Source organism: Anguilla rostrata, chromosome 2, assembly GCF_018555375.3.
Source record: "Anguilla rostrata isolate EN2019 chromosome 2, ASM1855537v3, whole genome shotgun sequence".
In the NCBI taxonomy this organism is placed as follows: Eukaryota; Metazoa; Chordata; class Actinopteri; order Anguilliformes; family Anguillidae; genus Anguilla; species Anguilla rostrata.
The window spans coordinates 45597663-45613084 of NC_057934.1; the positions used below are offsets into that span (position 1 = coordinate 45597663).

Genomic DNA, 15422 nt, shown 5'->3' on the forward strand with positions numbered 1-15422 from the left:
ATCACAGCATATTGATGTGAAAGATGCACTAGAAAGATGACATTTCATCAACCATTTCATCAAACTTGGTAGGACTCACACAGCAATAACTTCTACAGCGTAATGCAAAAAAATCCACTTGGTTTTACTGTTTGGCAAGCTCCAAAAGAAAGAAATGATTGATCCGGAAACCCACTGAAATCCACCAAAGCATAGTTTACTTTGAAATGTTGAAATTATATGGTATTGTCATTAAAATAACAATAATTGCTTCCAGTCCCACCCTACTACAGATGCCACATCAAAGTAGTTCCTCTTAATTTATCTGTAATACAGCACGTATCAATTGTGAGGCCAGTTGTCAGCAATGGTTCAAGAACAATATTAATCAGTAAAAGTGCATCCGCAAAATGACCACAGCGGTTTAAAAATAACATCAACCATTACACTTGTTTCTCGGTTTGGGGGCGCCTTGCTCCTTCGGTGGAACTGCATTCGGACCAATCCCGCCTCCACGTGCGCACAATGAAAATATTGCAGGCGTTCTGTTCTGCGAAAGCACTGACCAATGATTTTAAAGTGGGGCGGGACGAGCATGTTGTGAATGGAAGTTAGTTGTTTCTTGCTGACGACGAGTCAAGTGCTCTGACAGAGACTGCTGCTAACAGCAAGACATAAAACCAAAGTAAGTCTACTGTTTTGTGAACTAAGTGCGGTCTTTTATGATTCTATGTATGAGTGTAGTTCATTTATTTAACTACCAGCATTTCAAAAGTGGAATTTGTTTTGCTGGAAACCCCCGCCTATTTAGTAAGCGAAAAGCGGAATGGCATTAATGATGAAGCTCCGCTACCGTCGGTACCTAGCAAGTGCTCGAGCTAAAGCTGCCGGCAAACTTAGTGCACTATTTTCAAAAATAGGATGACCACAAGCTAACAATTTATGTTTATATTAATACTTTTGTTTCATTGTCGTTTTTTAAAACACAGCATATATATATTTTTGCGAACTCGCATGTAGAGTATATTGCTCATGATAAATCGAAGACCCTCGTTACTCTTCAGTGCAAGTGGCACTGTGGCAGGTTCATGAGGAGCAGTTAAATTCTCACGGTACGTTTGCTAACTTAGCCCAGCTAGCTCACTGGAGATGACTATGTTGAATTGGCCAACTGACTACAGGTAGCTCTTTTTTCCTCGCAGGTTTCGCCACTTGTAAACAGCCATTGTGTGTTTCTGGAGAAGAGAAATCGTGTGATGCGGGTAAGACATTATTTGCGAAATGGTCTGAAGAGATGAGGTTTCATTTTGTAAGCTAACAAGCTAGCGAACCTGTTGTCGGTTGGCATTTGGCTAGCTAGCTGCTTGCCATTTGAATTGGAGGCTTTTGGACAGAGACCGGCAGTTCGCTACGACTTTGGAAGGACTTGAAACGGAATACGTAAAAATAACTGGTTGATTTGCGAAGAAAACCCACGAAAAAGGAGCATATTTGCACGTCTCAACGTTTTTGGAAACAAACTTACTCCAGATACTCTGAAAGGATCCTACTTCATTGCGGAGGAGCCGGGAATTCACTGATTAGTAGAACGAAATCGATTAAGTGAAAGGACATGGCTAGCTGTCCGGCTAGCTAACTACGATGGATAATTCCAATGTTTTATCATGCGCAGTTCACAGTGATTAACGAAATGCTCTTGTAGACAGTATCCCCGTAAAGGCATCAAAACAACCAAGCATTTGTGGGAGATATCAGATTAAAGCGGATAAGCAAAATCCTACCGTCACAAATGTATTAGGGAGTTGTTCTCGGGATCAATTGCAAATGAAAATGAGGGATCACAGAAATCTGAATTCCAACAACTCTGCTGGACAAAAGCACGATGATATTTTTGACGACCCCAGTGTAGGGGCTACATTTAGCACAATAGTATCTACACAAGGAGAGTTTAATAAGTGGCAGCACGATGGTCTTTACTCAACAATTGGCACTGCCATAATAGCTGACAGTCGAAGACGCACGGAACAGGAGTATCTGCGCAAGGAGTTTACATTCGATTGCAGCGGCAGGGCTCATGTTAGTGACCGCCCTGCATGCCCAGAAAAATATGTTAACGTTAGAACAGGTCGATTTCAAGACATGCACGGGAGAAATCAAACCTTGAACACAACTGACAGCGGGAGGCGCATTGAAAACGCTTTTCATTCTGGTGGCAGTCGCTCTCATCCGAAGTGTAACGTTAGCGGGAAAACCTCTGATGCCAAAGTACAGCTGGTCATGGATGCTACTTTTTACCAAATAACTGGGGACAGACTATCCAGTATGAATGGTAATATTACGGAAATTACCCGCCACAATCACGGTGACAAAAAGATTACCCGAGAGATTACACGCAACAGCCCAGTAAACAGCCGCCAAATCGGGAATGGAAGGAGAAAGTTTACACTGAGTATATGTAGTTGGTGGGCGTTCTTCTTTTTCAATTCCCATGTGCTGACAGCGCTGGCTCAAGGTAAGATAACGTTTTTAGAATATTATACACCTATTGCAATTGGCCAACTAATTTGGCGGCAGTATTTAAATTGGGATTCATTATTTACGTATGTTTTCACATACGCCCGATTGGTAGCCCCGACGTTCGCATATTTTATGATAAAATAATATGAATTGTATTTAATTCAAGATACAAGTGCATTTATAACAGTAATTGTGATTTTTTTTTTGGGAGGGGGGGGCGGGGGTGTATTGGTTATGGAAAGGCTATTGTAGCTATAGTGTTAGATTAAAGTGTAGTTTGCGAACTCGTTTTGATTTATATTTATAGATAAGGCTTAAATGCATGTAGCGATAGTTTTCAGGCCAATTTCTGTATTGGTGTGTACACTGCCGCTTTCTAATTCAAGTGATTGGTCAGATTATTTGGTCTTCAGTAAAATCAGACTGATTAGACTAGTTTTACCAGTGTGCCCACGCATGTCTGTAATCAATAAAAGGAGCCAAGTTAACTGCAATACTGATTGGCGGTTATAGTACCAGACATTCTGACGCAGTGTCTAACAGACTTTACTACAGAAGAATGGGGGAGGTCAGACACTGAACAATCCCCGTTGTTTTTTTTTCTTCTTTTTTCTTCCTTTTTTGGTGGGGGGGGGGGGGTGCTAAGGTTGCAGATGGCATATGGTCTGAATGCAAATAATGATTTCTCAAAATACAAGAATTCAAGACCATTACTTTGTCTTGCATGCCTCCTTTGTAAATGCATGATTTCCAAGTAAAATGTTAATATATTTAAAACCAAAAGGCAGTGTATTGTCACAATAACTGAATTAATTCCTGAAGTATTTTCCTCCCAGTCCTTATGCAGGCACTGAGAGTCAAGCATAGCTGACAAGTTTTTGACTCTGTGCATTAAGTGAACCTTAAAAACATATGTGACATGAAAGAACCTCTGGAAGGAACACTTGGCTTTTGATGTCAGCTGGTTGTTTTTGGTGACTTATGTTGTTTATCTACATTTTAACATGCTCATTTTTAAGAATAAGGTCTAATGAATAAGGTTTTGTAATTTGACATTGTCATTTGGATGCTTGCTGAGACTGAAAATTTAAAATCTTAAAGGATTTGTTGCTGCTTTGGTGTTAGATTTAATGTTTAATTCCATCATGGTTTTTTTTGTAGTGTTCAGCAATTAGCGATTAGCATTTTAACTTGTTGACCTTCATTGTCTGAGCTGAGGACAATATTACTTGACAAAAATGTTCTCTCTGGCTTGTGTTGTTTATTAAACAACAATGGAAACCCATTGGGTAAGCCTTATCTAGCAGAACACTCACAATGTTTTCAAGGCAAACTGCCAAGTATAGCTGTGTGTGAGGCTAATTCTGCTTATATTTGACCTATAGTTTTTCCTTATTTGCATATTTGGGCTGGCAAAGAGTTTAATGGGTAACTTTCCCTGTAAAGACCGGATATGGATAGAATGAATTATGGGAACTTTGAGTAATATGCCTGGAAGTAAGTACAGCAGATGGATCAATTCTTTTATTCGACCACGATATGGTAATAGTGAAGATCCTGTTGGATATAAATACCCTTTAAGAAGGGGGAATGATGAGTTAGGAGTGCCATCTGGCAAAAATAAATATCTTCTGTAAGGTGCTTCATGAGCTTCAGCCTAATATCCTCTGGAAAGGAGTGTATAATTCTGGAAATTTATTGGGTGGAAAGATTAATCTGAATTCTGTTGATTAATATATCAGATTTAGCATACGTTTCACTGCAGTGTATCTATGTCAGTTATCCTAAACTAAAATGAGTACAATATCCATTGATGTTATGTCATAGCTCCAAATGAATTCGTTGTCTGTGGAAATGTATAAAACAAAGATTTTGTCTTATGTTAGCACCCACTTTATTGAATATTTGTGAGTTGTGTGATTATCATTTGTATTTACTAACATCAATTGCAATTCTAATTTGGATTACATGGTGACTATAATAACTCAGAATGCACCATGCCAAAATGGAAGAATTGCGTATGATAAAATTTATGACAATATTCCACTGCACAATATTGAAAAAATGCAAAATGAGCACCTGCACCAAGTTTATATACTGAATGAGGCAATTATTTAGACTGGTTGGTGGTGAATATGTATAATGTTTGTTGAACATGCACTGTTGGAACTGCTTGGAACAAGATTACTTGGCCTTCTTAAGATATTTGCTGAACAGGATCCCTTATCCCAGGTGGCATGAAAACATTGCACATTATACACATCCGGTTAGTTTAATAACCTAATCCAGGTTTAGTATCTTATTCATGGGGAAAAGGGCAGTATTGCTCACAGGACCCCTAAACTCTGCTGGTTACTCGTCTGGCGCTGCATGGCAAACCGCCATCTGCTGTGATTAGTGACTACTGTAAACTTGGTAGGTTACTTTGGGGAATACAGAACATTGCTCTCAGTGTTACAAAGTCCAGGACAATGATGAAGACGATTACTGATTAACCAGGGACGAAAGGAAACTGCCTCACGGAAGGTGACTGGGTGACTGATTTGTGTGCCGTTGAGCCCCAACCAACCAGTTTTCTCAGATATTTTGAATAGAAAAGGTCTGCTGGCCTTGGCTTGAGTCCTGTTAAAATATAATTTCACTGCAATTGAGTCTAAGCTCTGGTAAGATTGTGGCATGACTAGGCATAATGGTTATGGTAATTGTAGCATTGGGGCAATTTATTTTGAACGGAGTTAATGAACCAAGTCAACGCCATGGCGACATTTACAGATGAACGCTTAGCTCTCTCAAATGAATGGTGGGCTGCATTTTGATGCTTGATAAGACACTATATTGTTAAACTGAAATTTACTGAACTCTGTATAATTGTTGGGTATGTGTAGGAGAGAAATTTCGCCATGCTGTTGTGTAGCATGCTCTCTGTTCACTCTTTGTAATAGTGCAGCATTGCTATTGATGCACATGCAGTGTCAGCTGTTTCCAAAGTCTAATGTCAAGGTCTTTTCAAATTTGGAATGCTACCAGCACAAATCTGGGAAGAGGTTAGGTAGTATTGATCAGATATAAGGAGCCAACAGCATAATCGAACCTTGTAAATTGGGTTGAAGTTGACATTTAACCTCCACTTTTACTTTTTGCTTTTATGTTGTTTTAAAGGAAGTGTCATGGATAATGAAAACAGATCTCTACATTGGTTCTAGGCCATCTATGTAATATTAAACTTGCACAACTGATGGTTTTATATGACGGTGTGAGATTTTATAGAGGGATAAAATGCAAACAAAGCCAGTTCAACATTGTTCATGGAAACCAAAGTGTGTGCCCTCTACAACAATCTCAAATAACCCTCTTTATTCTTTGTGTCTACGATTGCAATTTCTGCTCTTGACTCAAATTACGAGACCGATTATTTCTGGAGTGGTTGAGCCTTACAAACAAATAAAATGGACCTTGAAATATGAATTTAAAACCAAACTGCCAAATGCCATCTAAAATTCGGATGGGACGACGAAAGTCTACAGAACAAAAATGTTCCAGAAAAGCAGCATATTGCCTCTGTTTTGAAGCTAGACAAAGTCTGACCACTCCAGATTCCACCGGCTTGATTCTTTGTACTTCAGCACTCCTGCAATGTGCGTAAGGAAACCGTGCTCTCAATACATTTTCATGAATGTGGAGCGCCAGCAAGCTGGTGCCTCTACCTTTTTTGTCTGTGTGGGCGAGATGTCCATCACAATGAAAGATTCTATTGTTCTCCCATAACAATAGCTGATGTATCTTGGAAATTAATTCAGGGGCAGGAAAGCAGATTTTAGTTTATTTGATGTGAGGCAGAAATATTAGCTTATATATTTTAATTCAAAAATGTTCACAATCAAAAATTCTGTTTGATATGTTGAGTAGGTGTTCAAATATAATTTGTAGAAATACTTCCCGTTGCCAAATCAAGGTGGCGATTCTTCAAATGTTAGCCTAGCCTTTTTAAGCCTTTGCCAAAGGAAGTTTTCTTGGTCACTCCTGGTGTTTCAGATTTACTTGATGTATTCCTTCAGTGAACATTTGCTTATAAGCGCACTGAATTATCAAAAGGATTATCTACATCCTGTTTGGAGAGGAGTTTGTTCATGATGTACAGGTTCTATAAACTCTTTTAGCATCATTATCAATTTGTGTGAATATATGTTAGCATTAGTTATGTCAGTGTTCATGGTCAGGGTCAGTACCTTCATGTAATCATAACTGGGGGAATGCTGATGTTCACGTGCTGGCTACCAGAAATGAATGAATGAAGAAGAACTAATCATAATTGCAGCAAAGAATGGTATAATTTTGTTGACTGAAGTATCTCTCCATTTACTGTGATGCTCTTGAGTTTGTAAGTAAATAGCAAGCATAGATGGATTGAATGATCTCTTCATCTTATGTTTTTGATGTAATCATTAGAAAACATACAATAGATTTAATATGTTGGTCTGTAGGATTATTTTGTTGTCAAAATGTTACTTGTGTTGTCCCAGTTCAGTGGACTGCTATATCATATACAGTTATGTTGCAGAATTGATCAATGATTGAATGGGGCTGTTAGTGTTAATATTCGTTGTAAAATAAAACTCAGACAATTTTTGTTTAACAATTTCATTTTTCTCTAATTTTGAATGCTCCACAATCTTGTCCGACTGTTCTATCCTCTTTAAATTCAGTAGGGCTCACACTGCTCGAAGCCTTCAAAATGCATGTAGCTGACCACTGCTTCTTTTCACTCTGCAGTTCACACTGAGCTGCATTATTGCAGTCATTGCTGGGCTGCAGAAATGATGCAGCTGATGCAGGCAGGCAGACAGCCAGCACCCGCATGGCCAGATGAGTGGCAGTTGCGTAATTTGGCGGGAATGCCTACCGAAGCGCTCCCTCCCTGAGTGACGCTGTGCTATGCTGTGTGTCACCCCGTGGGGCTCGTGGGCAAAGTGGGCCTGGCAAAGTAATGCCTCCTTATTTATACTCGCAGCAAATTTTAGACTAATCTGTGGCTGATAACTATTGATTGAAGTGACTCTTAAGCTTCTTAGTTTTTTCTTAATTTTCATTTGATCTTCCAGACTAGAATATGAAATTGTCGGAGAGGGATTATGAAAAGGAAATTGTTTACCAGTCCACAAATGTTGCAGGGAATAGTACAATGATCCCATCAAAATGCATACTAACAAAACAAATCCTTTTACTGGAAAATGAATGAAGGCGGATAATACCTCTCGACAATTTATGATGCCTGGTAATGTCAGGAAAACAAGTGGGTGGATCTGGTTTGAAATTCGCTGTAGTATGTGTTACCCTGTTATTTAGGCTACGCTCATAGCAGAGGCGGAAACGTGACACTGCTGCCTTGGCCATTGATGTGACACAAAGCAGGGGCTCCTAAGTGGCACGATGTGAGCTGAGCTCCGCCTCTGCTCCCAAGCACCCTATTCAAATTGGCAAGCCTTCCTTTTAGGGTGGGATCAGATGGTTACAGTTATGTTCACTGCTAAATGAGTACCAGACAATTAAAACATGCTAAAACTGTGGTTCCCAACCCTGTTCTTGGAGATTTACCATCCTGTCGGTTGTCACTCCGACCCTAACAAAGGACACCTATTTAACAGATAGAGATCTTGCTGAGCTGCTAATTGGTAGAATCTGGTGTGCCAAATTAGGGTTGAAATAAAAAATAAAAAAAACCTGCAGGAGGGTAGATCTCCAGGAACAGGCTTGGGAACTAAAATGTTGAACTATCAGTAAAAACAAAAAATAAACTGTTGAAGTTTAGGATAAATGAACACGTCTCCTGCATCTTCGGCTTTATTGTAGTGTCTCACTTGAGGTATTCCTGCTTGGATTCTTTTTCAAGTTTTTGTCAGGACTCTGAAAAATGCAGAAACGGTTCTCGGCACTGTTAACAGGAGGCTGCTTGTGTTCCTCCTTTTTTCTGTCAGAATTTGTCAGATGTTTTAGATAAACATTCTGATGATGAAAGCAGTTGTATACAGTCTTTCATTCTCCAATTGAACCAAGTAGTCTAGAACTGAAATGTATCCAAGTGTAAATGCCACCAGGAGAACAACTACAGTGCACTGTGTTTGGGAAATTTAAAGTCTCAGAAGGGTAATGTCATTCGGAAGGTAGGACAATAAATTCTCATCAAATATTAACTGAATGCCATTATTATTATTATCATTATTATCATTACTATTATTATTCCAGTATTTCTGCTTGTAGAAAGCATTTACCTGAAATTCACTTTCAGAGAGTATTTTTGCCCTTGATGAGGAAATTTACAACTCACTTCTTGAGTGAACCTTGTCACCAGATGTTTGCGAAAAGGGAAATGTATTCCATTTAGCAAATGCATTCCATTGTGTGCTGTAAAAATGTCACCAATCAACACTTTGAGGACTTGCTTTCGTTTCAGATTCAGATCACCATGTTCAATAAATCACTTAAAGTAAACCAGCTTCTGTAAGATGAGGAACAACATCAGGTTTTGGTGGCGTGTGCCTTGCAACCTGTTGCTCTCCAGCATACTTAATTTCTCTGGGCAACAGGAAAATTTGCCTGGGAAATTTATGTTTGTTGTGTCGGCTATATCCTTAACAACCTCTGCGGTCGGCCCATATATTGTGTTGCGCTGGGTACGTTCTCACTACTTTTTCATGCTAATGTTTGGACCTGTTTTTCACTTTAAATGTTATCATTCTCTTTAATTACAAAACACACTGGATACTTGGTGGCTGAGTGTAGAAATCAGCCCAGTGCACATAGGAATATATCTGTTAACTAAAATACTGTGGTATTTCCTGCAGGTGAAATGGTTCGCTTTATGAAGACTGCATTGTACACTGCATTCCATCCACAAAACCTATTTTATTGTGGAGAAATACACTTTAAAATCACAGCAGGTAACCATCTTTGACCGGTTGGCTCAAGTAGACAACTGAGCTGGAATATAATTTATTTTCCCTATATATACACACTTTGACCTTGCCTATTAATGGTGTTTGGAGTTTTCTGGCTTTACATGTTGATATCCAAGACCTCAGTTTTAAGGACTGATTGATTATTTGGTTTTAGAAGGTCACAGGTAAAACTAACCTTGAATCATTGGCAAGATGAAGAAACAAGGGACCCAGTTCTGAAAGAGTGCAACAAAAAAATAGGTATTGTAGCATTTCTAAATGTCTTTATTTAGGCCTAGTTTCTCTAGAAAATGTTTCTGAAATTTTAAAGAATTTACATTGATGTTTTTGTTTTGAGATAAGAACAAGGAGACTACACATTACAATTATGAATAAGGTTGATGAGAGAACCTACAGCACCTGTCCAATGATTCAAGATTTCAGTTTGCCTTCAGTGTTGACAATTCCAAAACCAAATTATCAGAAAAATGGTGATTTTCATCAAATAGGCTCCAGATTTCTCAGAAGATTTCCTGCTGTTAGAAGACTGTTGAATAGAACTATGAATAGAATTAATAGAAGAATCAAAATTATATAATATACACGCTCAGCAACCAGGAGAGGACTTTAACTGTAAACATCTATGAGGACATTATAACTGATAATTCCCGGGATATGTACATAAGTGTACCGTACGCACACAGAACACACCCTGTGTACACATTGCAATACAACACATTTGTGGCAGACAAAATGGTACTTTGGAGCATGGAGCTCCCTGTCACAGAGTATGTTCTCGGGTCTGTTTAGAATTTTAAAAGAAAATAAACAAAATCTCAATTGGAACATTAACAAATTATATTATCAATTCATTTTGGCCAAAAGGTGGGATTAGGGAAGCACTGAATTTTTAAATTTGTCTTTCTTTTCTGCATACATTGTGTTAATATAATATTTGGAGATATAATATAATATTATATTTGGAGAGATTCTTTCGCCCTTTTAAAAAAACAAAAAAAAAAACCATTATCTAAGGCTATCTTGAAATGGCAGCCCTTGTTTAAAAGTAGTTTTCTCACCCTGCCCGAGAGGCTCATTTGAAAAAGGCATCCGATATTTCCCTCTAAAACTGTGTCATTTTCTGTGTCTCTCGTTATAATATTAGAGTATTAAAAGCATTCCATTTACCCAAAGGATATTTTCAGTGAAAATCACTGGGACTATACCCCCCCTTCCTTGTGCGTTCAGAGTGGACTCGGTGATGTGTAGCCGTCACATGAAATGGGGGAGGGAAAGTGATGAATATTCACCACAAGGCAGAGAAGACTAAGAGCATGGGTGCCTAGCAAACCTGTCTTGTGAGTTTTCCCACCCTTGGATAAGGCACAGGGGATTAGCGTTGGCACCTCCTGTTGTTCAGATGGCCTTTGTGCCATCTGGAGAGCCTACGGAGTACAATGGACTACCTGAGCCATTTTCTTTGGTAGCGTCTTCAAAGTGACGATGGACTCCGTGTGAAGATAGCCTTGGTGTTAGGGAAATGTTCCAGTGTTATCATGAATGTTTTTTTCTTTTAAAATCTTTCCCCTTATTGTCTGTTCATTTCATTTATAATTTGTTTAACCAGGAAGTTTCACTGAGATTAATTGAAAATCTCTCTTTAAAGAGAGACCTAGATAAAATGGCAGGATATAGGCCTACATGAAGTTAATAAAGTTTTAAACACTGACGCAACACAATAATCCATTACAACATGAAGACAAGGGAATCCGTTACTGGCTGTGGACCAATTTACATGCTTATGAAGCCAAATTGTTAGTAACTAATATCCCATGAGTACATTTTCAAAATCTATTGTCTGAACTGTACAAAAAGAAGTTGGCATGGTTTACTATTGTATTTAGGTCCTCCTTGTTCCTGCAGCGTTGACCTCCTGCTGTGTTCCTGCTTTGATAACACTCTGCCACTACGGTTTTCGTCTGCTGTATGATTTATTTTTTTCAGTGTCAGACATAGTTATTAATAAGGCAATGTCATGTTCAGACGGTATAATGCATTATTGTTCCTTGATTGTTCTCCCCTTATTATTATGTATTGGTAGTAAACTGTCTGTCTGCCTGATTACTGCTAGCTATTGTCATTGGGCAGTCAAGAGGCTGGAGTAGTGAGTTGAATCATCATTAGAGGTTGCATTAGCATGGTGTTCATTTATGGATATTAGATCATTTTTTCTCTGTAACACCATATATAGCTTTGGGGGGGGGGGGATTCAAAATATATTGTATTTGGGACAAAGTCATAATTTTTTCCAGATTTGTACTTTACAATTTAATATTTGTAATCAAGCATTTTGCATGTGATTAAAGTGCAGATTCTCAGGTTTTATTTAAGGGTATTTGTACATTCTGGTTTCACCATGTAGAAATTACAGCACTTTTTTTAATGCATAGGTTCCCCATTTCTGGACACCATTCTGGGGGTTATGGCTTTGGCATGTATGGCTACCACAGGCACTGGCTCACTTGTCTTCATTGATTCAACCGCTCATAGCACAGCAGAGTGAATTCTGATGTGTACAGAAGCGTCTCATCTGCTCGGGTTCAACCAAATGCCTCCAAACTCATTGGACGGGGCTTTATCCTTCAGCAAGACCACGATCCCAGACATACTGCTTAAGCAAGAAAGGAGTTTTTCAAAGCCAAAGACTCGAAGCTTCTTAACAGGCCAAGTCTTTCATCCGATTTAAATCCAACAGAACATTTGTTTCATGTACTGAAAAGAGAACTTAAGGCAATTAGCCCAGAAAACAAGCGGGAGTCTAAGATGGCTGCAGGCCTGGCAGAGCATACTTGGCACCCGGTGACGTCTGTGGGTCACAGACTTCAAGCAGTCATTGCACGGAAAGGATATGCAAAAAAAAGTACTGAACATGACTACTTTCATTTGCATAACATTAATATGTCCCAAACATTATGGTGTCCTGAAATGGGAGGGCCATGTATAAAAACTACTATAATAGAATACCAAAGTGTAGGCCTATATAAATAAAAATAAATAAATAAAAAAGCTGCGAATATGCACTTCGATCACGTGAAGTGTTTGATTAAAACTCTAAAATTGTGGAGTACAGAGCCAAATCCAGAAAAAAATGTCTTTGTCCCAAACATGGAGCTCACTGTAATTGAGCTGTCCTTGTATCATAAATTGTCTCTTACCCTGTTTTTTCAATTTGTGAAAATAACACAAAAGTTTTGTAATCAGCAATGGGCAATATTTTATCCATTTAAATGAGAAACTAACGACTTCAATTAATTATAATGAAGTTGTTAATAAAATGGTTTCTTTGGGATGTCCTCACACACAGGCAGTTCTCTCTTGCCAATTCCGCATTAACGTTTTTCTATTATAATGGCGATTATTGAGGAATCGGAATTGGTGCCAGTGTCGTGAATCCTCTTTGACGTTGCCTCACTTGTTGACGCTGCAGGCAGTTAACTGAAAGCGCTGTTTTGGTTTGGAATGAGGTTGCAGCTAATTGGACTGGATTCACTTGAAGTTATGCGTGGTTGTTGATTTTGTTATTGTCCGATATTGCTTTGGACTCTCACTGATTGATTGATTTTCACTGACTATTATTTAACCTTCCCTCAGCATCTGCATGGGGGAAGAACAGAAGCAGACACGGTACCACTTGGCAACAATCTCAGGGGATCCAAACGGACAAATTAATTATGAGTGTGATGCCAATTGGATTTAAGTGGTAGTAACTTGTCAGTGGCAAATTGGATTGTTCCAAGAAGTGAAAAGAAACTCCTATCTTTCAAAAAGCTGCTATTTATATTCTCTGAGGCGGTGCTTTTCCAAGAAGTTGGCTCAAACAGTTCTGTGTGCATGCAAATGAGTGTGTCCTTTTCTGATGACTCATGGTTGCCGCCATTTCCAGAGGTGGACAGAGTGTTTTTGGAGACATTGGGCAACCTGGTGGCAAAAGGCACACATGGCTGCAGCAGGGAACCATTCTGGTGTGTTTCAGTGCTTCACCTTGCGAGTAGGCAATGTCCTCCACTGAGCTGGCTGCAGAGGATCTGAGAAAGCAGTAAGTGAGTGAGCAGAAGGCTTGATAGCCTGTTTCCTGCCAGCATTACACACATTATAAGACGTGTGGCTCAGGAATTGGCATGTTGAATCATTTATATTACACTGTGAGTGGTAATTAGTCACTGTTTTAACATTCGAACAGTAAAGGCCCATATTCACAGTGGTCGAGCATTAGCTGCATACAGTAGTCGGTGGTCAGTGTTGTGCACGGAAATCCCATACAGTGATTTACCAATTGAGAATTTCAAGACCAATTCAGATTTCTGTAATTTTTGCAGCAGTATCTGCTTATTACAATAGGTAAAGCAGTTTGTTTTAAAGGTAGTGTGGAGTCAAGCGGATAAGCCTTATGCGCAGGCCTGATTTATATTAGCTGAAAAACTACAGGTACAAGCAGATGAAACAAAAGTTGCATTACTGTCTTGCAAGTGAGGAACATCTTTGTCATCAAATACATTGCATTGCCATTTTTAATTTACCCTATTTAGTGTAAATGGTTTTTTTTTTTGGCATTGGCTGAGCAGCAGGCTCTAATGGCTCACCCCGTTAAGGTGCTGTTCTAGTGCCTGGATGGGCCTACGGTCTGGGCTCAGATCGCCTTCCTGCCAATTCTGGCGGCTGCAGGGCGATGCATAATTGGCGGTAGTGTCGCTCGGTTAGGGAGGGCCCAGTCGGCTGGATTCCATGTCCCATCACTCTCCAGCAACCCGACCGGTGCACCCGTAAGCGTCTGTCGACTTTCATTTCTGATGAGCGTCATTTAAGATAAGTCCTCGGTTTAAACTTTGTTTCTCGCACACACAGTCAATAAGATGTCGTTGTCCTGCACCAGGTGTTGCATCTGTTCAACACCCCTTCGGTGTGCGTTTTATTTAACTGCAAGGTGTTAAAGAAAAGAAACTGTGAGGAATGTAACGCAGGTGTGCCAAACCCATTAAGCCCAAGTCCGTTTCTACCAGCTGCTTTTATTTGTGCTATTAGAAGGTATAGGCTGATTCACAGTTGCTACAAATAATTGTTTTTCATTATGCCTAGTCATAAAAACAAAGCCATACATTTTGAAGGATTGTATTATATTATAACAAGCTATTTTACAAAGCTATGTGCATAAAGTGCAAAAAAGCAAGCAATCACGTCAATATCTACTTAACATGTCTTCTCTCACACTTGTATCAGTTATATCAGGTGTAGCTATCAGTTGTCAGTTGGTGCAGCCCGCATGAGTTTTTGAATCCCATTTCTAGCAGGTAATTTGTTCTCGTCCCAACAACGCCAATTTTTATAAAAATGCTTTGGATCTGCATGGAATTTTTCTATGTGAAGAAATCACCGGGCACTGACTATACTGTTTACATGTACGAAAGTGAAGGGAAGTGATTTAAGCCATTCAGTGAAATGGCAAAGAAGGCCTCAGGGCATACTTTTGTAGGTGTAGCATAAATGATGTTCTTCAGGTTACGTTGCTATTTGCCATTGTGAATGCCGCCCAAATGGGCAGTACAAAAGGAGCACCGCCGGTTTCAGATGAGGTGGCCAGATAAGCACTCGGGCTATTCGCTTTCGGAATTCAAGGTAATATGCCTCATATGAAATGCTTCTGATGATGTAAAGGACATTCTACGAATGTCTGTGTTATGCCTCATCCAATATCCATTGCACATTGCATGAGTGAAAATCTCAGCCTAGTGCTGATAACACTCTTGATATGGTACACATAGTAAGGCCTTTGTACCATTGCACCCTGGAGCCAGGTAGTTACTCTCCATTGCTGTAGTAAAATGTTCATCAGTGTAAATGGATAGCATATGAAATGAAGGCTACACTTCTAAGTTGCCTTGAAGAAGAGAATTATGCATGCATGTTGGTTTTTTTTTTAATGAAAGAAAATGGCCTGTA

At 39.3% G+C, this 15422-nt stretch overlaps 1 protein-coding gene across 1 annotated transcript in view; it reads left to right on the forward strand.

Moving 5' to 3' along the window:
* Positions 1-528: 528 nt before the first annotated feature.
* The window catches only part of sdk1b (sidekick cell adhesion molecule 1b), a 346872-nt gene continuing 331978 nt past the window's right edge, over positions 529-15422 (forward strand). Inside the window, exons 1-2 of the mRNA XM_064322539.1 lie at positions 529-664; positions 1182-2491. Coding sequence (XP_064178609.1) covers positions 1804-2491 — 688 coding nt within the window. The 5' untranslated portion in view covers positions 529-664; positions 1182-1803. The remainder of the gene's footprint in view (positions 665-1181; positions 2492-15422) is intronic.